Source organism: Myodes glareolus, chromosome 3 (assembly GCF_982192425.1).
Source record: "Myodes glareolus chromosome 3, mMyoGla1.1, whole genome shotgun sequence".
NCBI lineage: Eukaryota > Metazoa > Chordata > Mammalia > Rodentia > Cricetidae > Myodes > Myodes glareolus.
The window spans coordinates 97047801-97071361 of record NC_142028.1 but is presented as its reverse complement, the minus strand read 5'-3'; the positions used below and the strand labels follow the sequence as shown (position 1 = coordinate 97071361).

General features: G+C 38.3%; 1 protein-coding gene across 4 annotated transcripts in view; it reads left to right on the top strand.

The window, feature by feature from the left end:
* The window catches only part of Ift74 (intraflagellar transport 74), a 95424-nt gene that overhangs the window by 42830 nt on the left and 29033 nt on the right, over positions 1 to 23561 (top strand). For all 4 annotated transcript variants that reach the window (XM_048453072.3, XM_048453074.3, XM_048453070.3 and 1 more), the window contains exons 9-13: positions 1718 to 1856; positions 3847 to 3909; positions 5754 to 5897; positions 8168 to 8208; positions 9296 to 9375. In XM_048453072.3, the coding sequence (XP_048309029.1) occupies positions 1718 to 1856; positions 3847 to 3909; positions 5754 to 5897; positions 8168 to 8208; positions 9296 to 9375 (467 nt within the window). The remainder of the gene's footprint in view (positions 1 to 1717; positions 1857 to 3846; positions 3910 to 5753; positions 5898 to 8167; positions 8209 to 9295; positions 9376 to 23561) is intronic.

The following is a 23561-nucleotide window of genomic DNA, read 5'->3' as shown; positions in this document are numbered from 1 at the left end:
TGCTGCCCAAGGACTGGGGATTAAAGGCATGGGCCATCATACCTAACAAATAAATTCTGCCAGCTTTATTTAATGAAATGACCCCTCGTAGGTCAACCATACTCTAGAAGGACAGGCTCCACTCCCAAGAGAATTGCACTATACAAACTGCACTGGGCTGGGGGCAGGAGAGATAACTCAAAAGTTGGGGAGAAGGAGCTATATGAGAATAGAGAGGGCAGATATGAGAGGAATAGTGTACGGATCAAAATATATTATATGATCTTCAAAGAATTAATAAAAATACTATTTTTTAAAAAGGAACAATGTGTAATCTATTAGTAATTGACTGTGACGAAAATAAAATACAGAGTATACTAGTATTTCTTGTGATTATATTGTGATTTCATTATTAGGGTGGCTATTATTAAACAATGGTTATATTTTTCAGGAAATTAATGTATTATGGTGCTAAATATGCTTGTTAAATATCCATTTGTTTTAGCTAGGGTTTTATTGTTGTGTAGAGACACCATGACCGTGGCAACTCTTATAAAGAAAACATTTAAATGGGGTGGCTTACTTACAGTTTCAGAAGTTCAGTTCATTATCATCATGGTGGGGAGTAAGGCAGCATGCATGTAGAGCTGAGAGTGCTACATCTTGCAGGCAACAAGAAGTCAACTGACTGTCACACTGAGGGAAGCTTGAGCAAAAGAGACCTCCTCAAAGCCTGCCCCCACAGTGGCACACTTCCCAACAAGGCCAAACCTCCCTTAAAAGGCCATTTTTTTTTTCAAACCACCACACCATTGTATTTAAAGTAATAGGTAAAAGGACATTTAAGCAAAGTATATTAATGATCTTAAGGTATAATTTCTTTTAAAGTTTTTATTAGAATTTTATTGTTGTTGTTTTTGTTGTGTGTCCGTGTGCATATGAGTACTCAGGTGACATGGAGAGTGTGGATTATGTCTGCCCTGCTTTGATTGAAAGATTATCAGACATGTTCAGCAACATGTCACTTAGACTCCCTGAGCCATCTCACCCAACCTATGATTTCCTTTTTTTAAAAGATCAAATTGTGGGGCTGCACAGTGGCTCAGTGGTTCAGAGCACTTGTTCTTACTGTGGATTGGTGTTTGATTCCCAGCACCCACTGGCATAAGCTCTCTGCAACTCTAGTTCCAGTGATCTGACACCCTCTTCTGACTTCTATGGGCACCAGACATACACATAGAGCACGTACATATATGCGTCAGAACATTCATTCATATAAGATAAATACATCTTAAAAAAAGTATTCATATTGCAGTGTAGCTCTCTGAATTGGCCAGTGCAGTCAGAGCAGCCTTGCTTTAAATGATTCACGTGGTAACTTTCTCTACAGAGCTTGGCTTGATCAGAGAAGGCTGTGACTGAAAGTCACCATTGTAAGACGAGTATGATCACCAAAAGATAGTGAACCACATATGTACATAGGCCTAAGAGATTGTGTGCGATAATCTTTCTTTTATTCATACATTTAAGTGGAGAATAAAGAAACTGGATTTGGGGATGCAGAAGAGAAAAGTCTGTGCTGAGGGCATCAAGTTTTATATACTTTTTTTTTTTTTTTACAAGATAAGGACTTTAACACACTGAGGTTGATTTTCTTTTTAAGTACCTCTAAATAAAATTATTTAATTTTTTTCTCCCTCAATATACTAGCAGAAACATTGCATGCTTTTGATTTCAGAAAGGAAAAACAAATCAGAAGTGTAGAAGAAGAAGTTGAGCAAGAAAAGCAAGCAGCAGATGGCATTATCAAAAATATGTCTCCTGAAAAACAAGTCAAGTACATAGAAATGAAAACCACAAATGAGAAACTGCTGCAGGTAATATTACCCTGGGCGGTGTGCTGGGCCTGTAGTGCCGTGCTGCATGTACTCAGAGTCGACATCAGTGTCTCTGAGAACTGAGCTGGACCTGCTAATCAGAATCTCACTGTCACAAAGTCCTCAGCTAATTCCCACAATCTTTGAAATGTGAGAAGCATTGATACAGGCTTCATTTTCTTATGTTGCTTTTAAAAAATGCATCATAGCTCTCTGCATCTTTCAGCTTTATATGACATAGAAGTATATGAAAACACTTGGGTGAAGTTACTAATTCGAGACAAGGTCTCACTATGTAGCCATGGCTGCCTTGAAACTTGGTCTTTAGACCAGGCTGGCCCGGAACTTACAGAGATCCTCCTGGGAGTAAAGGCAAGCACCACCACACATGGTCTAAAATTTGGGGTTTTATGCACTTTTATTGGAAACATTAAAGGGGCTCACAGGCCAGAGGCAGATGGTTATTAGTTTTCTTTCATTTTTTCCCGTTTCATAAGCAACAAACCCTTTTTCTTGTTATGTCTCTGATTTTTTAAAGGAACAGTTTATGTGCCTGCCAATAACACTTCTCAGAGCTAAGCGTTACCATGCTTATTCAAAGATGACACTTTCCTGAAGGATTACCAAAACATTGGGCCACTAGCTGCCCAGTAATGAATATGTTTATTTTCAAGATATTCCTTTTCTCATTTTAGTAGAACTTTTTTTTATCTTAGACAAAATTTATTGGATAAAATGAGTCATTAAAGAAAGAATACTGTACAAATGCTGAACTCCTACCAAAGTATATTAAATTTTATACAGGGTTATGAATGACTAATCAATGGTTCTTTCTCTTTCATCTTTCCTCCTCCTTTCCTCCCTCCCCCCTCCTCTTTTTTTTTCTCTGTGTCAGTTGTCTTACCCTCTCTCCCTCTCTCCATATTTCTCCCTTTGTCCCATTTCATGTCTATGTAAGGGGCTTGACCCTAAAAACATGTAGGCAAAAGATGTGAAAATGTAAAAATATTAGAATTTTGAATCTTGATTTTGAGCAATGGCATCATGAGTTTGAAGGTTTCTGATAATGACTGTGATCAGAACACTGATAGGGTGACTGTGATGGACTTAGGAAGTTGTAGACTGATGATGACTGTGATCAGAACACTGATAGGGTGACTGTGATAGACTTAGACAGTTGTTGACTGATGATGACTGTGATCAGAACACTGATAGGGTGACTGTGATGGACTTAGGAAGTTGTTGACTGATGATGACTGTGATCAGAACACTGATAGGGTGACTGTGATAGACTTAGACAGTTGTTGACTGATGATGACTGTGATCAGAACACTGATAGGGTGACTGTGATGGACTTAGGAAGTTGTTGACTGATGATGACTGTGATCAGAACACTGATAGGGTGACTGTGATGGACTTAGGAAGTTGTTGACTGATGATGACTGTGATCAGAACACTGATAGGGTGACTGTGATGGACTTAGACAGTTGTTGACTGATGATGACTGTGATCAGAACACTGATAGGGTGACTGTGATGGACTTAGACAGTTGTTGACTGATGATGACTGTGATCAGAACACTGATAGGGTGACTGTGATGGACTTAGACAGTTGTTGACTGATGATGACTGTGATCAGAACACTGATAGGGTGACTGTGATGGACTTAGACAGTTGTTGACTGATGATGACTGTGATCAGAACACTGATAGGGTGACTGTGATGGACTTAGACAGTTGTTGACTGATGATGACTGTGATCAGAACACTGATAGGGTGACTGTGATGGACTTAGACAGTTGTTGGCAGTGTGAGGGAAGGATTGTAGAACTAATGAAAAGAACTATTTCAAATAGGATAAAACCTTGGTAAGCTGTAGGCAAAATGAAAAGATAGAAATTGAATATATTTACAAAATTTATTACATTCATAGGTGAGTTATTAAAAAATAAAGAAAAATTATTAATTTACATTTGTCTTTTTTCCCCTTAGGAATTAGATACACTGCAGCAACAACTAGATTCACTGAACATAAAGAAGGAGAGCCTAGAAACTGTGAGTATGAGCCACAGGAGCACTTTCCTGTCACTGAGCTCTGAGAGATAATTCAGGGCAACATTAACCACACTCATGCATTCAGCAGTTTACTAACAAAAGTTTTTTCTTCCCATTCTGTGGAAGGAGCAGTGGGCTGCGTCCAGCCACCCAGCTTCCGGCTAGCTTACCCCTGAAATAATTACACGTAAACTGTATTCTTTTAAACACTGCCTGGCCCGTTACCTCCAGCCTCTTATTGACTAACTCTTACATATTGATTGAACCCATTTCTAATAATCTGTATCTCACCACGAGGTCGTGGCTTACCGGGAAAGATTCAGCATGTCTGACCTGGCAGCTTCATGGCAGGCAGCTCTCTGCCTCTGCCTCTTTCTCTCAGCATTCTGTTCTGTCTACTCCGCCTATCTAAACTGCTGTACTGTCAAAGGCCAAGGCAGTCTCTTTATTAACCAGTGAAAGTAACACATAGACAGATGACCCTCCTACATCACCATTCTGGACCACAGAGGTCTCAGATAGGCAAGAAATACATTATTTTTGTTCTTTTCTTTTTTTTTTTATACAAAGCAAATCACTGCCCTATAGAGTACTGTGCAAAAATATAACAACAGTTTAAATACACTATAAGAGACTAAAATCAGGTAAACAGGAGGGAGGTAAATCATTTGAGGGTATAACACTGGATTTTTCTTTTTTTTTTTTTAATTTTTATTGATTGTTTGTGGATTTCATGTCATACATTCCTATCCCACTTATCTCCTTGTTTCTGCATTTTCAAAAAAAGTTTTAGTTCACAAAATAAAGGTGTGTATATGGTTTTAAAACTGAAAAAAAATAAATGGCTTAAAAATTTTGGTTTCTTACCCTGTTCAGACAGAACTACTTTGACATTTCCTCCTTCCTTACCCAATTTTGTGAGCTCTTTATGCACATCACCATATGTTTATTTAATCTGCACACAGCTATCCTGTAATCCTATCTGTTTATTAAATTGTAGAAAATTTTAAATGGGATTCATGTTTGGAGTTGTGATATGGCACTGTAGTGGACCCTGCCCCCTACACACATTAATGACATCTTCTTGATTATGTTTGCATAACTTTATAGTTATCCTTAATTATTTTAAATTAGTATATTGTATAATATTTATGATTAAAACAGCCTTGCAAATGAATAGGTTAGTTGTTTTCAGGGCTTATTAATAATCTCCATTGAAAATGTGCATTTTTAAGAAAATATTTATTTTATGTGTAGGAGTATTTTATCTGCATGAATCTATGTGCACCACATGCATTCTTGGTACCCGCAGAGGCCAAAATCAGAGTTTATAGTTCCACAGATCAATTGCTCAATAAACAATAGGTTCAAATGTCAATATATTCATTGTTATTGCTGCAGTCACTCTAGCTCTTTTTATCTAAAGAATTTGATAACATCTGTTTCATTTTAGTGGTGTGTGTGTGTGTGTGTGTGTGTGTGTGAAAGCGGAACTATGGTAAACACACAGCAGCTGTTGTACCTGCATTCCTTTCCCAGTGTTCCTGTGACAAGCGATCACAGTCTGGGTTATTAAAGCTGTAAACATTTATTTTCTTGTGGTTGTGGAGGTTAGAGTTGTGTGTCAGCAGAGTGTGCTCCCTCTGAGACTCTGCAACATCCCAGTATTCCTTAAGGCAGTGCATTCCCTGCGGTTGCTGCCTGTGCTGTCAGTCGGCGTTCTCAGCCTGGGCTCCAGTGTCAGTCTGAGGACACCAGGCATGTTGGACTAGACGGCCTCATGACTTTATCTTAACTTTCTGTCTCTACAAAAGATCACCTGAAGTTTTTTTTTTTATTCTCAGGAAATAGCACACTCCCAGGTAAAACAAGAGGCTGTATTACTACATGAAAAACTTTATGAGCTAGAGTCCCATCGCGATCAAATGATTGCAGAAGACAAAAGCATGGGATCACCAATGGAGGAGAGGGAGAGATTGCTTAAGCAGGTAGGGGAAGAAAGTTTATCTTTCTTATTTATTTATTTATTTAAGTTTATCTTATTTATTTATTTATTTATTTATTTTAGATGGCATTTCTCTGTTTGGATCTCATTCTGTCCTGGATCTCATTCTGTAGACCAGGCCTCAAACTCAGAGATCTGCCTGCCTCTTCCTCCCAAGTGTGGGATTAAAGCCGTGTACCCCCATCTTGCAGCCATTTATTTGTTTTAAGAGCTTTGAATTAAGCAGAAAACCAATGTGATTATTATCCAAAAACCATAGTTAGCTTCATCTCAATATGAAATACTGAGCCAAGAAAATGTCGAAAAATCTTTGTTTCTTAAATAACATGGTTTTGAAGTAAATACTCACTTTTTATTTTTTGTGCATATTTTAGTCATTGTTTCATGGATACTTCTTTATTGGTGATTTAAGTGGATAGATAATCTCACTGGAAAATGGGTTCTATTATTTATATTTATCTCTACAAAAAAAGAAGTATTCCAAATCTGATGACTCCCTGGTATCAGTGTCTTTGTGAAAACAATGGAATGTAACCATCATATGAAATTGTATGTGACATAATCTTGTGTCATGTATTTTGTAGCTTTCCCCTACTTTTTGGTTGCTTTAATTTAGCTGTAAGTTACAATGACCACATTTCTGCTGAGATATGCTAAGTCTAAGACCCTTTGGAGAATTTTATCTTCATATAGGGCAGAGATTATCTCCAGGAACTCCTCTGAGGTCTTTTATTTTTATTTTTTTGTGTCTTGTGACTTGTGTGTTTTTGGAAACATATGGATCAGTTCAGTGACTGTTAGAATCAATCTTTCTAGAATGATCTAAATCTTGATTTGTATGATGTCTCAACAGGTAAAGGCTCTTGCTACTAAGCCTGGTGGCCTGAGATTAATCCTAGGAACCCATGTGGTGGAGGGAGAGCTAGTTTCTGCAAGCTGTCCTCTGACTTCTATACTGCACTGTAGTATTATTTATAATAATAAATAAATTACAATGTAATAAAATTTAAAAATTTTAATCTAAAACTTCAGAAATCCCTTGCAAAGAAAAGATTTGGGACAGGAAAGGAGACAGTACTCTTTAGCTGCATTGCTAGTTAAACCTGAGTTTATATGGGGTTGGTGTCAGACACTTTTAGTCCGAAACTTGGGAGGCAGAAGCAGGAGAATCTCTGTTTGAGGCAAGCCTGATCTACATAGTGAGTTCCAGCACAACCAGGGTTACGCAGAGAAATTTTGTCAAAAAAAAAAGTGAGTTTAAGATAATTTAGGATTAATAAATGCATATATGTGTGTATACACACACACATACATATAGCATTATGTGTATCCCAAGTACTACATTGCATGGTATAAATATATCCTAAAAGTTACTCATAGTTTTTCTGAAATTTGATTTTACTGGTGTTTCCCAAATCTGGTAGCTGTACCCTAGGGTGTAGGAGAGTCTGAGGAATTCAAGAAACTTACTGTTAACTCACCTGTGTTGGAAGATATGTTAGCTTGATAGAACATGGTAGGTCAGTGTCCTAGTTTGAGTTTATATAGCTAGGATGGAGCATTACTAACAGTAACTTGGGTGAAGAAAGGGTTTCTTTCACTTAAACTTCTTGACATAGTTCACAATCAAAAGCAGCCAGGGAAAGAACCCAAAACAGGGCAGGAAATCTGGAGGAAACAGGAGATGACACAGAGGCCATGAACAATTGCTGCTGACTGACTTGTCCCCCACAGCTGGCTCAGTCTGCGTTCTTAAAGAACTGAGAACCACCAGCCCATGGATGTCCCTGTCCATAATGGGCTAATCCCTTCTGTATTTGTCACTAATTAAGAAAATGCCATATAGGCCTGCCTACAGCTTGATTTTTAAAAATTTTTTGTTTATTTATTTGTTTAGAGACAGGTCTCTCTGTAGCCTTAACTGTCATGGAACTCACTATGTAGCCCAGGTTGGTTTTGAACTCACAGATATCCACCTTCCTCTGCTTCCTGATAGCTGGCATTAGAGGTGTGTACAGTCACACCAGGCTTTACAGCTTAATCTTGTAGAGGTATTTTCCCAATTTAGGTTCCCTTCTCTCGGATAAACTCTAACTTGTGTTAAGCTGTCATAAAACTAGCCAGGATAGTAGGTAAGAGTGTATTTGAGGGAGAAGGCAGGAATCTGTGAATAGTTTCTTAATGATGTTTTCTTTCAGATAGTCTAATAATGAGTTATTCTTTAAATGCTGATTTCTTTTTACGTCTGTACAGGTTAAAGAAGATAATCAGGAAATAGCCAGCATGGAGAGACAGTAAGTACCTTTGAACCAGGACATTTTATATCATTCATCTTTCAGATTATATTCTAAAGCTTTAATAGTACATGCATTATAGGCGTTTTTCCTGTAGTTCACACTAATGATTTAATATTTATTGAACTTTCAATTTTCAGCTTTTAATTCTCAGTCATTGCTTGGTATAATTGCTTTGAAAAATAGCCTTAAGAGATAGCTTATGCAAGTTATATATTTAAAACATATAATTCAGAGCTTCTTGTTATATTTACAGTTAGACAATCAGCACCACCACTTGAGTCTTCCCAACAAAATCCCAAAGCTTTTAGCCGTTCCTTTCCTTACCCTTCCTACTCTATGTCACCATAGATTTGCCCGTTCTGGATGTTCGATATGTGTCGTCCTACAGCTGTCGGTCCTCTGCGGCTGCTTTCATTTAGCCTAACGATTTCAAGGCTCATTCGTTGTTTAATCCCAATTAATATTCTGTTGTATGCATATGATATGTGCTATTTATTCATCAGTTGATAGGCTTTGACTTATTTCTATTTTGTGGCTATTAAGAATCATATTGACTTGAACATCTATGAGCTAGTTCTGTGTGGGTATTTACTTTTACTTCTCTGTGTAAATGTTCAGGAATTATAAATGTTCAGGATTGCTGGCTTATGTGGTTACTTTGTGTTTTACTTTTTAAATCACTTAGCTTTTCTGTCTTTTTAAATTATCTGTCGTTTCATTACAGCCATGCCAATGAATGTGAATTACCCTTTCTGTGGCTTTCATTTGCAAATCCTTGATGGCTCATGGTGTTGAGATTCTTTTCCTGTGCTGTTGGCCATATGTATATCTTTTTGAAAGAAGTGTTTATTAATGCCCTTTGCACATTCTCATGTGAATTTATTTTTGGTGGTATTGAGTAAAGCGAGTTCTTCATATATTCAAAATATAATTCACTTACTAGATACATGATTTAAAAATACTCATATTATATCACATGTATTTCTTTGTTGATACTCTGGTAGGAGAAAAGTTTTCAATTTGATGATGCTCGTTTATTTTTTTTTCTTTTGTTGCTTCTAAAGTTCATTAATATTTTTAACAGGTTAACAGATATAAAGGAAAAAATAAATCAGTTTAGTGAAGAAATTAGACAACTTGACATGGATTTAGAGGAACACCAAGGTAATATATATGGTTTATTTTAGAATTTTTAAAACTCTAACATGTATCTATACAGATTGTTAATTGTGATCTCAGTGTCTTCTTAAGTTTTATTATTTCTCTGTGATTATTTCTAACTTTAATTACTGAAATATATTTACCAAGTAATTATAAGTAGTATTAAAACAATTACTCTAATTGACAAAAATTTTAAGTAACCTACTGATTGTATAAGGCAAGTACTTAATTTTTCAAAGGATTTTTTTTCTTTTTCTAGTGAAGAAGGTGACAGGTAACACATCTCACAAGCAGCTCAGAGAAACTTGATTTTCTGGTAGGGCACAGTTACGAGGGAACAAGCACTGATTGTCCACATTTCCCCCAGCCGAGGCCTTAATAGTAGAAATTCTGTGGTGGGAGATGTGTGTGGGAGAAGAGGTGTGGGGGCCATGATTCCTAACCAGCTTACTCTTGTTTTAAACAGTCCTCTTAACTACAAACTAGTAAATGTCTAGTACATTTTGCTCTTGGAGTAACAATGGCTAACTATGTCTTCTTACCAGTTAGTGGGGGACGTCAGGGTAACTCACCACTGAATGACAGTAGACAGTCACAGTAGCCTCTTCTTAAACGTCATTTTTACTTTGGTTTTAAAGATGGTATTTAGCCTTTTTGTCCTCATAGAAATGGTATTTGTTTCAGTACCTGGACATGGCACTCAGAAACTTTTGAATCCTAACTAATCCATTTTAAACCTGTGAAAGCTTTGAGAAATTAGCAGTTTGCTAAATTCTCTGTTAGTAAGTAGTAGACTAAACTTAAACCAGAGTTTTACTGACTCTAAATTCTTAGTTCCATTGCCAAAGCCAAAGTTTGATTTTCTTATTCAAAGTACTTCATTTGTGAAATTACAATGTTCTTAGAAACACATAGTTCTATCTACATGTGGTCACTAATGATCTTAATATGGTTTCTAAAGGCAGGAAAACATTAGTTTAGGTAAGTCAACTTGTCTATGCCTTAGTTTCCTGATCTGGGAGGTGAGTATAATGGTTATGTTTCACTAAAGTTTATGTATTAAATGGCATTTGTGACAAAGAAAGGCTTATAAAATAAATTAATACTAAGGTTGTGTTAATTTAAAATGTTTTTAAATGAAAAATTAAATGAAATTTAATTTTAATAATTAATAATTAATTTAATTTTATAATTTTTTAATTTTAATAATAAATTTAATTTTAATAAATAAAATTAAATGAAAAATTAAATTAAACTCGTTTTCATTAATAAGATTATATATATTTATTGTTTGTAGCATGTTATGAAGTATGTATATATTTTAATGGCTCAGTCAAGCTACATGTGTATTACTTCACACATTATGTAGCGAGAGTGACTCAAAATCCACTCTTCATGATCTCTAAGAATATTCTACATTGTTGCCTGGCGTGGCAGCACACACCTTAAATCCCAACACTCGGGAGGCAGAAGCAGGTGTGTTTCTATGATTTTGATGCCAGCCTCGTCTATATGGGGGGAAAATACATTTATACTGATGTCTTACAATGGATCTCTTCAATCGATTCTTATCTCAAAAAATTTTATATCTTTTGTTTATGTTATTTTACTGTTGCTTTTTATATTTATAGATCTATTCTGAGAAATCTGATGTTTTCAATTTTAGAAACTTTACAGATTGCATCCTTAACAATTTCCTTCCTAAACTATATAGTTTTCTTTCTACTAAAATGATGCATCTGGGAGGTAAAATTTATTACTAACTAAACTTGTACAATAAATGGAATATGGAATGCTTTGCTTTTTGCTTCTGTTTTCCTTTTTTGTTTCAAATGTTTGTCATTTTTATTAATGTAGAATAAAACAATCCATAATTGTGTAATAGTGATAAAAGCACATAAGTATATGTAAATGTATAATATAAACATAGGTGCATGTATATGTATTCACAGGTAAGCGTATTGATGTCTCAGAGATTTTTGTTCCCACTGCTCTGCTGTGATCCTCCTTGGTTGTTGCAACAACTCGGGGGTTTGTAGAAGGTGACTTGTTAGAAGGTTACTTGTTAGTTCAGGACCTCATTACTTTCTGCCTGAACTATTGCAGTAGCCTCCTCACTGGTTACCCCACCTCCATTCTTGCTCCTTCTCAGTTTTTTACAATATAATTCTACAGAATAATTTATGTAAAATGTGGCTCAATGTCCTTTCCTGCTTAAATATGGTTCACCTTGATGCACAAGATAACAGAATTTTCGTATGTCAAATTAGTTCTACTTTAGTCTGATTCTGTCAGCCTCCTGTTCATCCCATAGTCATCTCTGCTCTGCCCCCGTTTAAACCAGGTCTTCTAGGATTTATGCTTGCTGAGAACTCACTGTATACCTCAGGCTGGCCTCCGCTTCCCAAGGCAAGAATTACAGATATGAACCGTCATGTGCAGCTCTGTAGCAGTCTATTAATGACAGTCTACTTTTGCTACCTGTATTCTCAGTATTATTCATTCAACTATATTAGACTTTAACTTCTTGTTTTTATTTTTTTCTAATTGTTCTTCTGTTCACTGGACTAAATTCTTATCCTATAAGATTTGGCACAAGCATCCTCTTACTGAACATAACTCTGAACTTCCTTCCCTAACTAGTTTCTAGGCTTAGCTGAGTAACTTTCCTCCATGTTACTAGACCACACTGTGTATTACAGTTGCCTACTTACGTGTTTGTCTTCCTTCTTAGCCTGTAAGCTCTCTAGGGCAGGGACTTCTTAACTTATGTCAGTAATCTAGTTCATCAACACTATATCTGGGAAGTAAATGCTTGTGGGATAACCTAAACGATCCATAATTTAAGAGTGAAGGAATTGTACAATGAACTAATGGTGAAACTTGAATCTGTTCTTTGGGTCCTCTCATTTTAGGATATAGGTTTGCTCTCTCCAGAGAAAACTTGACTACAAAGATTTTATTACTTTCCAGAGGATCCCTAATTTGGATTCATGTTTTACAATAAAGTGCTATATTTTTGTCTATGTCTGCATTTTCACCTGGAATAATTAATTTTGATTGTCAATCTGATTCAATTACAAAGCACTTAAATTGGTAGTGTATGTAGGAGAGTGTTTTCTCTGATAACCACCTTAGGGGTAAGATCAGCTGAAGTGTGGGCAGTCTCATCCCATAGGATGGGGACCCAAACAGCATAGAGGTTTCTCTCTGCTTCCTGGCTTACTGTATGTGTGCTCTTCTCTTCCTCCTTACCATGATGGGTAGAAACCTCTGAAAATAAGCCAAAACAAATCTTTTCTCTCTTATATTTTTTGTTAGAAGTGGAAAAAAAAAAAGGAAAAAACTATCATAGACAATTGGTACCAAGCTGGGTGTGCTGGTACAAGTTGATAGTCCAGGAGGCTGAGGAAGGAGGATTGCTGCAAGTTCAAGGCTAACTTTGGCTACATACTAAGTTCAAGGACAACCTGGGTTACAGTGTCTCAAGTTCCTTTTACTAACCCCCCTCCCCCAAAACCTTTCTCAAATAGAAGTGATCCTTAAGCCTTTGGAATTGGTTTGTAGGAGGGATTTAGAAAAGTTTGAAGAGATGATCTAAAGAATGTCAGGGATACTATAATTCTGGTAATAACTGAGAAGAGCAGGATGTCCAGAGAGTGTGAATGCAAATAGAGTATGCTCGCAAACCCATGATGTTTTAGATGGGAATAGGACTTAGATCATGCAATTTTATTCTGGCAGTGAACTTGGCTGTACTCTGTGTCCTGAGATTGTGTGTGATGCTGAATTGGAAAGGACTGACTAATTAACTGGGGAGAGGGAATTTCAGGGGAGATCAGCATTTAGGTGGTCCTGTAGCTTAATGCTAGCTGATTTTTTTTTTTTCTGTCAGATTGACAGGGAAAATTGTGAACAAAAAGCAGAGCAGAAAGATTTGAAAACTTGTCCTGTCTCCAAAATAGCATCTAAAGTTAGGGCCAAGGAAAGTGTAGCCCTTGAAGAGATGACAGCAGCTTGAACCACCAAGTAAATGTATCTTTAATTGTTACTTTTTTGTTTCTAATTAAGTGCTTGCTACATAGTCCACATTGGCCTTAAAATCTTGGTGATCTTGCTAATAACTCAACCTCCCAGTTGTGAACCAAATACTTTTTTTTTTTAAGGTTTTTCTGTTTTTTTTTTTTTGTTTTTTTTTTTAAACTTTATTTTTTTTTATTAAATTATAAAAGTTTCCATTTCAGCCCCTCCTCCCAACACCCTCCCACTCCCCCCACTCCCTCTCCTCCTCCCTCTCCATCCCCTAGAGCAGTCAGGGTTTCCTGCCCTGTGGGAAGTTCAAGTTCCTCCCCCCTCCCTCCAGGTCCAGGAAAGGTGAGAGTCCAAACAGACTGGAGCGCCAAAATCCAGTATATGCAGAGGAAGCAAGTCCCAGTGTCATTGTCAATGGCTTTTCAAAAAGGCTCCGGGCCAGCCACATTCAGAGAATCTGGTTGGATCACGTCCTCGTTCAGTCCCAGTCCAACAGGCCTTGGTGAACTCTCATTATATCAGTCCCCTTGTATCAGTGGGTGCTCGCATCCCTCGCAGTCCTGATTACTTTTTTAATTTTCTTCATCTTTCTGTTCCTCATTTGGACCGTGGAGTGCTCAGTTCGGTGTTCCAATATGGGTCTCCATCTGTATCGCCATCCAACGTCGGATGAAGGTTTCCTCTGCCCTTGCCTTCTTTGCTCACGTTCTCTTTCCTTCTGCCTCTTATTTGGACCTAGGGAGCTAGGTCCAGTGTTCCAACGTGGTTCTCCGCCTCCATCTCCATCCATCGCCAGATGAGGGTTCTATGGTGACATGCAAAATATTCATCAGTATGGTTGTGGGCCAAGGCCGGTTCAGGCACCCTCTCCTCTGTCCAGAGAACCATCTGGGGATCTCTCCTTGGACCGGGGATCCCCTTTATAATCAAGTCTCTTGTAAACCCTAAAATGATTCCCTTAGTTGAGGTATATACTTGCCTGATCCCATATCCATCCTTCCTCCCTCCCCCCCATCCCAGTCCCCCGATCTTTCCCCAATCCTCCCCTACTCCCTTCTCTCTAACCCTCTCCCTTTCCGACAACCCTCCCACCCCCCCATGCACCCGAGGTTACCTGGGACTCTTGTCTATTTCCTACCTCCTGGCGGATAGCTAAATAATCTTCATCAGGTTCATCTTCTTATTTAGCTTCTCTAGGATCACGAATAATAGGCTCAAAGACCTTTAATTATGGTTAGAATCCACTTATGAGTGAATACATACCATGTTCCTCTTTTTGGGTCTGGCTTACCTCACTCAGTAAAGCGTTTTCTATTTCCATCCATTTGCATGCAAAATTCAAGATGTCATTGTTTTTTACCGCTGAGTAAAACTCTAATGTGTATATGTTCCACACCTTTTTTAACCATTCTTCTATTGAGGGGCACCTAGGCTGTTTCCAGGTTCTGGCTATTACAAATAGTGCTGCTATGAACATAGTAGAACAAATGCTTTTGTAGTATGTTAAGGAATCTCTAGGGTATATTCCCAAGAGTGGAATTGCTGGGTCCTGAGGGAGGTTGACTCCCAGTTTCCTGAGAAACCGCCACACTGATTTCCACAGTGGCTGCACAAGTTTGCATTCCCACCAACAATGGATGAGTGTTCCCCTCATTCCACATCCTCTCCAGCATAGGCTATCATTGGTGTTTTTGAGTTTGGCTATTCTGACAGGTGTAAGATGATATCTCAAAGTGGTTTTGATTTGCATTTCCCTGATTGCTAAGGAGGTTGAGCATGACCTTAAGTGCTTTTTAGCCCTTCGAAGTTCATCTGTAGTGAATTCTCTGTTCAGTTCAGTACCCCATTTTTTAATTGGGTTAATTAGAGTTTTAGTGTCTAGTTTCTTGAGTTCTTTGTATATTTTGGAGATCAGACCTTTATCTGTTGCAGGGTTTGTGAAGATCTTTTCCCAGTCAGAAGGTAGCCTTTTTGTCTTACTGACAGTGTCCTTTGCTTTACAGAAGCTTCTCAGTTTCAGTAGGTCCCATTTATTTATTGTTTCTCTTATTGTCTGCGCTCCTGGGGTTCTGGTTAGGAAGTGGTCTCCTGTGCCTATATCTTGTAAACTACTTCCCACTTTCTCTTCTATCAGGTTCAAAGTGGTCGGATTAATGTTGATGTCTTTTATCCATTTGGACCTGAGTTTTGTGCATGGTGATAGATATGGATCTATTTTCATTCTTCTACAGGTTGACATCCAGTTATGCCAGCACCATTTGTTAAAGATGCTATCTTTCTTCCATTGTATAGCTTTAGCTCCCTTGTCAAAAATCAGGTGTTCATAAGTTTGTGGGTTAATACCCGGGTCTTCTATTCGATTCCATAGGTCGACTTCTCTGTTGTTATGCCAATACCAAGCTGTTTTCAATACTGTTGCTCTGTAACACAGTTTGAAGTCAGGGATGGTAATGCCTCCAGAGGTTCCTTTATTGTATAAGATTGTTTTGGCTATCCTGGGTTTTTTGTTTTGCCATATAAACTTGATTATTGTTCTCTCAAGGTCTGTAAAGAAGTTTGATGGGATTTTGATGGGAATTGCATTGAATCTATAGATTACTTTTGGTAGAATTGCCATTTTTACTATGTTGATTCTCCCTATCCAAGAGCAGGGAAGGTCTTTCCATTTTCTGGTATCCTCCTCAATGTCTTTCTTCAAAGACTTAAAGTTTTTGTCAAATAGGGCTTTCACTTCCTTGGTTAGAGTTACCCCAAGATATTTTATGCTATTTGTGGCTATCATGAAAGGTGATGTTTCTCTGATTTCCCTCTCTGCTTCTTTATCCTTTGTATAAAAAAATACAAAATATATATATTTTTTTATATATATATAAAAAAATCGGAGGGCAACCGATTTTTTGGAGTTGATCTTGTATCCTGCCACATTACTAAAGGTGTTTATCAACTGTAGGAGTTCTTTGGAAGAGTTTATGGGGTCGCTGATGTACACTATCATATCGTCTGCAAATAACGAAAGTTTAACTTCATCTTTTCCAATTCGAATCCCCTTGATCCCCTTATGTTGTCTTATTGCTATTGCTAGAACTTCAAGCACTATATTGAAGAGGAATGGTGAGAGTGGACAGCCTTGTCGTGTTCCTGATTTTAGTGGAAAGGCTTTGAGTTTCTCTCCGTTCAATTTGATGTTAGCTGACGGTTTGCTGTATATTGCTTTTATTATATTTAGGTATGATCCTTGTATCCCCAGTCTCTCCAACACCTTTATCATAAATGGGTGTTGAATTTTGTCAAATGCTTTTTCCGCATCCAATGAAATGATCATATGGTTTTTTTCTTTCAGTTTATTTATATGATGGATTACATTGATAGATTTGCGTATGTTGAACCAGCCCTGCATCTCTGGGATGAAGCCCACTTGATCATAATGGATAATTTTTCTAATGTATTCTTGGATTCGGTTTGCCAGTATTTTATTGAGTATTTTTGCGTCAATGTTCATGAGTGATATTGGTCTGTAATTCTCTTTCCTGGTTGTGTCTTTGTGTGGTTTTGGTATCAGGGTTACTGTAGCTTCATAAAAAGAGTTTGGCAGTGATTCTTCTGTTTCTATATTGTGAAATACATTAAGGAGTATAGGTATTAGCTCTTCCTGGAAGTTCCGGTAGAATTCTGCATTGAAACCATCTGGTCCTGGGCTTTTTTTGGTAGGGAGATTTTTAATAACAGCTTCTAATTCTTCACGACTGACAGGTCTATTTAGATTGTTCACCTGTTCTTGGTTCAACTTTGGTATATGGTACTTATCTAAAAAAATGTCCATTTCTTTTACATTTTCCAACTTTGTGGCATATAAATTTTCGTAGTAAGATCTAATGATTCTCTGAATTTCCTCTGTGTATGTGGTTATGTCCCCCTTTTCATTTCTGATCTTATTAATTTGCATGTTCTCTCTCTGCCGTTTGATTAATTTGGATAGGGGTTTGTCGATCTTGTTGATTTTCTCCAAGAACCAGCTTTTTGATTCATTGATTCTTTGGATTGTTTTCTGTGTTTCTATTTTGTTGATTTCAGCCCTCAGTTTGATTATTTCCAGTCTTCTACTCCTCCTGGGTGAATCAGCTTCTTTTTTTTCTAGAGCTTTCAAGTGTGCTGTTAAGTCTCCAATGTGTGCTTTCTCCGTTTTCTTTAATTGGGCACTTAGTGCTATGAACTTTCCTCTTAGCACTGCTTTCATAGTGTCCCATAGGTTTGAGTATGTTGTGTCTTTATTTTCATTAAATTCAAGGAAGACTTTAATTTCTTTCTTTATTTCTTCCTTGACCCAGGGGTGATTCAGTAGTTGACTGTTCAACTTCCATGAATTTGTTGGCTTCCTGGGGGTAGCACTGTTCTTGAATTCTAACTTTAATCCATGGTGGTCTGACAAGACACAAGTGGTTACTAATATTTTTTTGTATCTGTGGAAGTTTGCTTTGTTACCCAGTATGTGGTCAATTTTCGAGAACGTTCCATGAGCTGCAGAGAAGAAGGTATATTCTTTCCTATTTGGGTGGAATGTTCTATAGATGTCTGTTAAGTCCATTTGATTCAATACCTCCAGTAATTCTCTTAATTCTCTGTTAGGTTTCTGTCTGATTGACCTATCCATTGGAGAGAGAGGAGTGTTGAAGTCTCCTACTATTAGTGTGTGTGGTTTGATGACTGCCTTGAGTTCTAGAAGTATTTCTTTTATATAAGTAGGAGGCTTTATATTAGGGGCGTAGATATTCAGGATTGAGACTTCTTCCTGATGAATTGTTCCAGTTATGAGTATGAAATGTCCATCTCCATCTCTTCTGATTGATTTTAGTTTGAAGTCAATTTTGTTGGAGATTAGAATGGCCACGCCTGCTTGTTTCTTAGGTCCGTTTGCTTGAAAAACCTTTTCCCAACCCTTTACTCTGAGTAAATGTCTGTCTTTGTGGTTGAGGTGTGTTTCTTGTAAACAGCAGAATGTTGGATCCTGTTTTCGTATCCAGTCTCTTAGTCTGTGCCTTTTTATAGGTGAATTGAGTCCATTAATATTAAGTGATATTAATGACCAGTGGTTGTTGACTCCGGTTATTATTATTTTTTGTTTGATTAATAGAGTTTGTATGTGTCCCTTCTTTGAGTCAAGCTCTTGAAGGGTCGCTAGATGTCTGAGTTACTGTAAGCAGTGCTGGCAATGTTGGACTCCTTTGGTTGCAATTTTCCTTCTATTACTTTCTGTAAGACTGGGTTTGTGGCTGCAAATTGTTTAAATTTGTTCTTATCCTGGAATATTTTGTTTTCTCCATCGATAGTGAATGATAGCTTGGCTGGGTATATTAGTCTGGGCTTGCATCCATGGACTCTTAGTTTCTGCAGTACCTCTATCCAGGACCTTCTGGCTTTCATGGTTTCCATAGAGAAGTCCGGTGTGAGTCTGATAGGTTTACCTTTATAAGTTACTTGCCCTTTTTCCCTTGCAGCTCTTAATATTCTTTCTTTAATCTGTATGTTTTGTGTTTTGATTATTATATGGCGAGGGGATGTTTTTTTTTGATCAAGCCTATTCGGTGTTCTGTATGCTTCTTGAACCTTCATAGGAATATCATTCTTTAGATTGGGAAAGGTTTCTTCTATAATTTTGTTGAATATATTTTCTGGTCCTTTGATCTGCAGTTCTTCTCCTTCTTCAATCCCTATTATTCTTAGATTTGGTTTTTTTATTGTGTCCCAGATTTCTTGAATGTTTTGTGATGAGAATTTATTGGATTTGCTGTTTTCTTTGATCAGAGCATTTATTTTCTCTATGGTATCTTCAGACTCTGAGATTCGTTCTTCCATCTCTTGTATCCTATTGGTTATGCTTGATTCTGTAGTCTCTGTTCGTTTACCTAGATTTTCCATATCCAGCCGGCCCTCGTTTTGTGTTTTCTTCATTGCCTCCATTTCAGTTTTCAATTCTTGAACTGTTTCCATTACCTGTTTGATTGTTTTTTCTTGGTTTCCCAATATATCATTCATGAATTTACTCATTTCTTCAATGTTTTTTTTATATTTTTCATCCATTTCTTTACTCATTTCTTCAATCTTTTTGTTATACTTCTCATCCAGTTCTTTAAGGGAGTTATTCATATCCTGTTTAAGGGACTCTATTGCTTTCATAATGGCATTTTTTCCCGCTTCTTCTGAATTAAGAGGTTCAAGTCCTTCTATTGTAGGGTCATTGGGTTCTGGTGTTTTCATGTTGTTTTTTAGATTGTTGGAGGAGTTCTTGCCTTGGCGTCTGCCCATCTCTTCCTTCAAATGCTCTCTACTGGATCTTCTAGTACCAGGTCAGGTTCCCTTGTTGGGCAGGGAATTCACTGACAGAAGGCCTACCTTTCCTCAGGCAGTCTATTGACACACAGGCACTCCCTACTACCGGGTTGTACTCACAACCCAGGTCCAGCGAGCAAGGGAGTTGCTCTGGGGAGATTTTGTGGCCCCAGAGGGAAGGGGGGGAAGAGAGGAAGGTGTAACTGGATAAAGGCTGGGACAGGATTCGGGAGAACTCTGCAGGGAGGAGTCGCCTCTGCCTGGTGACCAGATTGTCGAGGGGGGCGGGGAAAGGCTGAATTCCTCCTAGAGGAAGCCCTCTGGCCAGGGGAAAACTCACCCCTCCTCCAATGGAAGTCTGCTAGAAGTTCACTCTTTCTTGCTGGCCAGGAATGTGATTGAGCTGAGACAGGGCTTGCCTGTCCTCAGACAGGCTCTCAAAGCACCGGAGCTGCCCCTGCCGGACCGAGCCCACAGTCCAGGCCCAGCGTGCAAGGGAGCAGCTCTGGGGAGATCTTGTGTCTCCAGAGGGGAGGGGGGGGAAGAGAGGAAGGTGTACCTGGATAAAGGCTGGGACAGGATTCGGGAGAGCTCCACAGGGAGGAGTCGCCTCTGCCTGGTGACCAGATTGTCGAGGGGGGCGGGGAAAGGCTGAATTCCTCCTAGAGGGAGCCCTCTGGCCAGGGGAAAACTCACCCCTCCTCCAATGGAAGTCTGCTAGAAGTTCACTCTTTCTTGCTGGCCAGGAATGTGATTGAGCTGAGACAGGGCTTGCCTGTCCTCAGACAGGCTCTCAAAGCACTGGAGCTGCCCCTCTCTGTTTTTGTTTTTTGAGACAAGGTTTCACTGTAGCTTTGGAACCTGTCCTGGAACTAGTTCTTGTAGACCAGACTGGCCTCGAGCTCACAGAGATCCATCCGCCTGCCTCTGCCTCCCGAGTGCTGGGATTAAAGGCATGCACCACCACCACCACCCAGCCCAAACTATACAGTTCTTTTAGGCTTTAGTGTTTTATTTTTATCTATTATGTTAGTTTCCTTTCTAGTGGCTGTGACAAAATACCCTGAGAAAAGCAACTTAGGGAAGAAAGGGTTGATTGTGGTTTAGTATGAGAGGGGATGTACTCCATCATGGTAGTGGGAGCATGGGGCTAGCCCAGCAGTCAGAAAGCAGAGAAATTACATTTTACCTCACAGGGGCAGTTGAGAGCCATGATGGTCTAGGACCAGGCTATAAGACCTGAAAGCCTGCCCCGATGCACTTACTTCCACTAGCACGGCTTTGTCTCCCAAAGGTTCCCCAACTCCCCAAACAATGCTGCTCGCTGGGAACCAAATTTTCAAACATGTGACCTTGTGGGGATATTTCATACTCATATCACAAAAACTATATAATATACATCATTCCACATGAAGATGTGTGTTTCATTTACCATTGGGAGCTAAAGGCTCAAGAATGCTGCCTGGTACAGATTAAGCACTGTGATAACCATTAGCTGCCATCACAGTGTGATAGTATAGTATTCATTGTTTCAACGTTGACATTAAGGTTGCATCTAATTTTTCATTATCAAAAATAGATGATGGCATATCTTTAATCGCAGCACTTGGGAAGCAAATGCCGGTGACTTCAAGTTCAAGGCCAGCCTGGTCTGCATAGTGAGTCTGTGGACAACAAGGGCTGCATAGTCAGACCCTAACTCAAAATAAAACAAATAGTGGTGCCATAGATATTCTGTCCATTCGTGTTTATTAACATGTGGACTCCACAGATTAAATTTCTACAATGAGATTTTAGTCAGAATAAATCAGAGTTATTACTTTTAATTTTGATAATTTCTCAAAGGATTGAGCCATTTACTATAGGTAGAAGTAGTATGTGGACATTGTTTCTCACCAGTGCAAGTTATATAAATGTCCTAGTTTTTGTTAGTTAAAGTAATGTACCCACTCCATGACAATTCCAAACTCCTGGGACTATTGCCAAGGCCTGAATATGCAGTCTTACCAAGATCCATAAGGTGGGGCTAATTTTCTGAGACTCTGTAGATTCGAGTTAACATACACAGTTAACAAAGTACAGCCACATTCACTCACTTTGCAAGAAGAGTGTTTGTTTGAGCATAGTTCCTAAAATGTATGCCTTCATTTGTAGAATCCAGTATTACCCCAGATTTGGATTAGACAGCATGATAAATATGTGATTACTAATCTGTCTCAGACATAAAAACCTGATATGAAAGTGTGGTGGATATCATAGACATGCACATGAAGTATGTAGGGCCTCTGAATCACTGTCCTAACATGCAATAAGTACTTATAACTTATTCCATAATGTATATATAGCTTTGAATAATCAAAATATACATACTTTACCTATAGGATACTACATTTTTTATACAGGGTATCTGTGTAGCCCTGTCTAGCCTGTAACTTACATAAGATATTTCTTATATAGATAGTTTGTAAGGCTTGTTTTAGGAGTCTTTTGTTCGTAGCAGAATATAGGTAAAATAAAAAATTAAGGCAGAATTTTTGTATCCTGCAACTAAACATGTCTTGACTTGAGTCTACACAGTGCTGCCTAAGTAAAAGTTATTCATGAGGGTACGTGCCTATAATCTCAGCATTTAGAAGATTGAGGCAAAAGGATTGTGAGCTTGAGGCCAACCATGGAACTGGCAAGGGATGGGTATATCACTTTTTCTGCATAGTGTTTGAAGCCAGTTCAAGGTCAGCCTGAATCACGCCATGACTTTCTTGCTTCATGGATCCTTCCTACATACCCTTGAGTAGTATGTAAAAATTGCCCCTCACTTATGCAAGCTATATATATGCTACCTCTGAGGCAGCTGCGAAATAAGTAATTAGTTTTTGCAAAATCACTCCTGCCTTAACCTCTCAGAAATTGCCAATTCTTAGTCTATATTTTAAAGTAACAGCTCAGGACTGAAGAGAAACATCTCTGTCAAAATTTAAACTATTTTGCAAGTTGGATGTTGCCTAAAGTGAAAAGTTAGTTTAAATCATCTTTATTATTATTATTATTATTATTATTATTATTATTATTTTCAAGACAGGGTTTCTCTGTGTTAACAGCCCTGCTGTCCTGAAACTAGCTCTTGCAGACCAGGCTAGCATCGAATTCACAGAGATCTATCTGCCTGCCTCTGCCTCCCAAGTGCTGAGATTAAAGGTGTGTGCTTTCATTTTTATGTGCTCATAGCAATTTAGAAGTTTTTGAAATCGGCATTTATTGCTTACTGCTACATTGACAGAAAAGCAGTAGGTGGATGGGAGACTAAGTATAAAAATATGTAATTTAGTAGAATATCCAAGCTAATTGAAATTGAAATAGGAAAATTGTCATGACTCACTAAATGCATGAAATGTTAGAGGGGGTCTGAAATAATAACTCAATATAAATTAATGGAGTTTCACCCCCAAAAGCCGCTTAAACAATAGTTTGCATGAGCAAAAATTGGTTATATGAACTGTAGGAAGTAGTGGTCTTCTTGAAAGAATGAACAAGAAGTCATTCGTAGTAGAGATGAGAATGGTAGTAGAGAAGCTGCTCCACAGGAGGAACAGTAGAAATGGGAGGACTAGGAGGTGGTGTGCCTCAGAGAACCCGGTGCTGACGTTGTAGGCGAGGGAGCAGTGAACCGCTGAACTAGACTGCTCTATGGGTATAAAGAAGAAAAGTTTATTGTAAATATGGAAGTGCTTCATGGCTATCTCTCACGTGGTAGAGATGTTGGGGGGAGTCCAAACCTGCTATGGCTACCTCTTGGGAGCAGAGAGAAGTGAGAGGGTGGGGGAAGCCTTGCATGT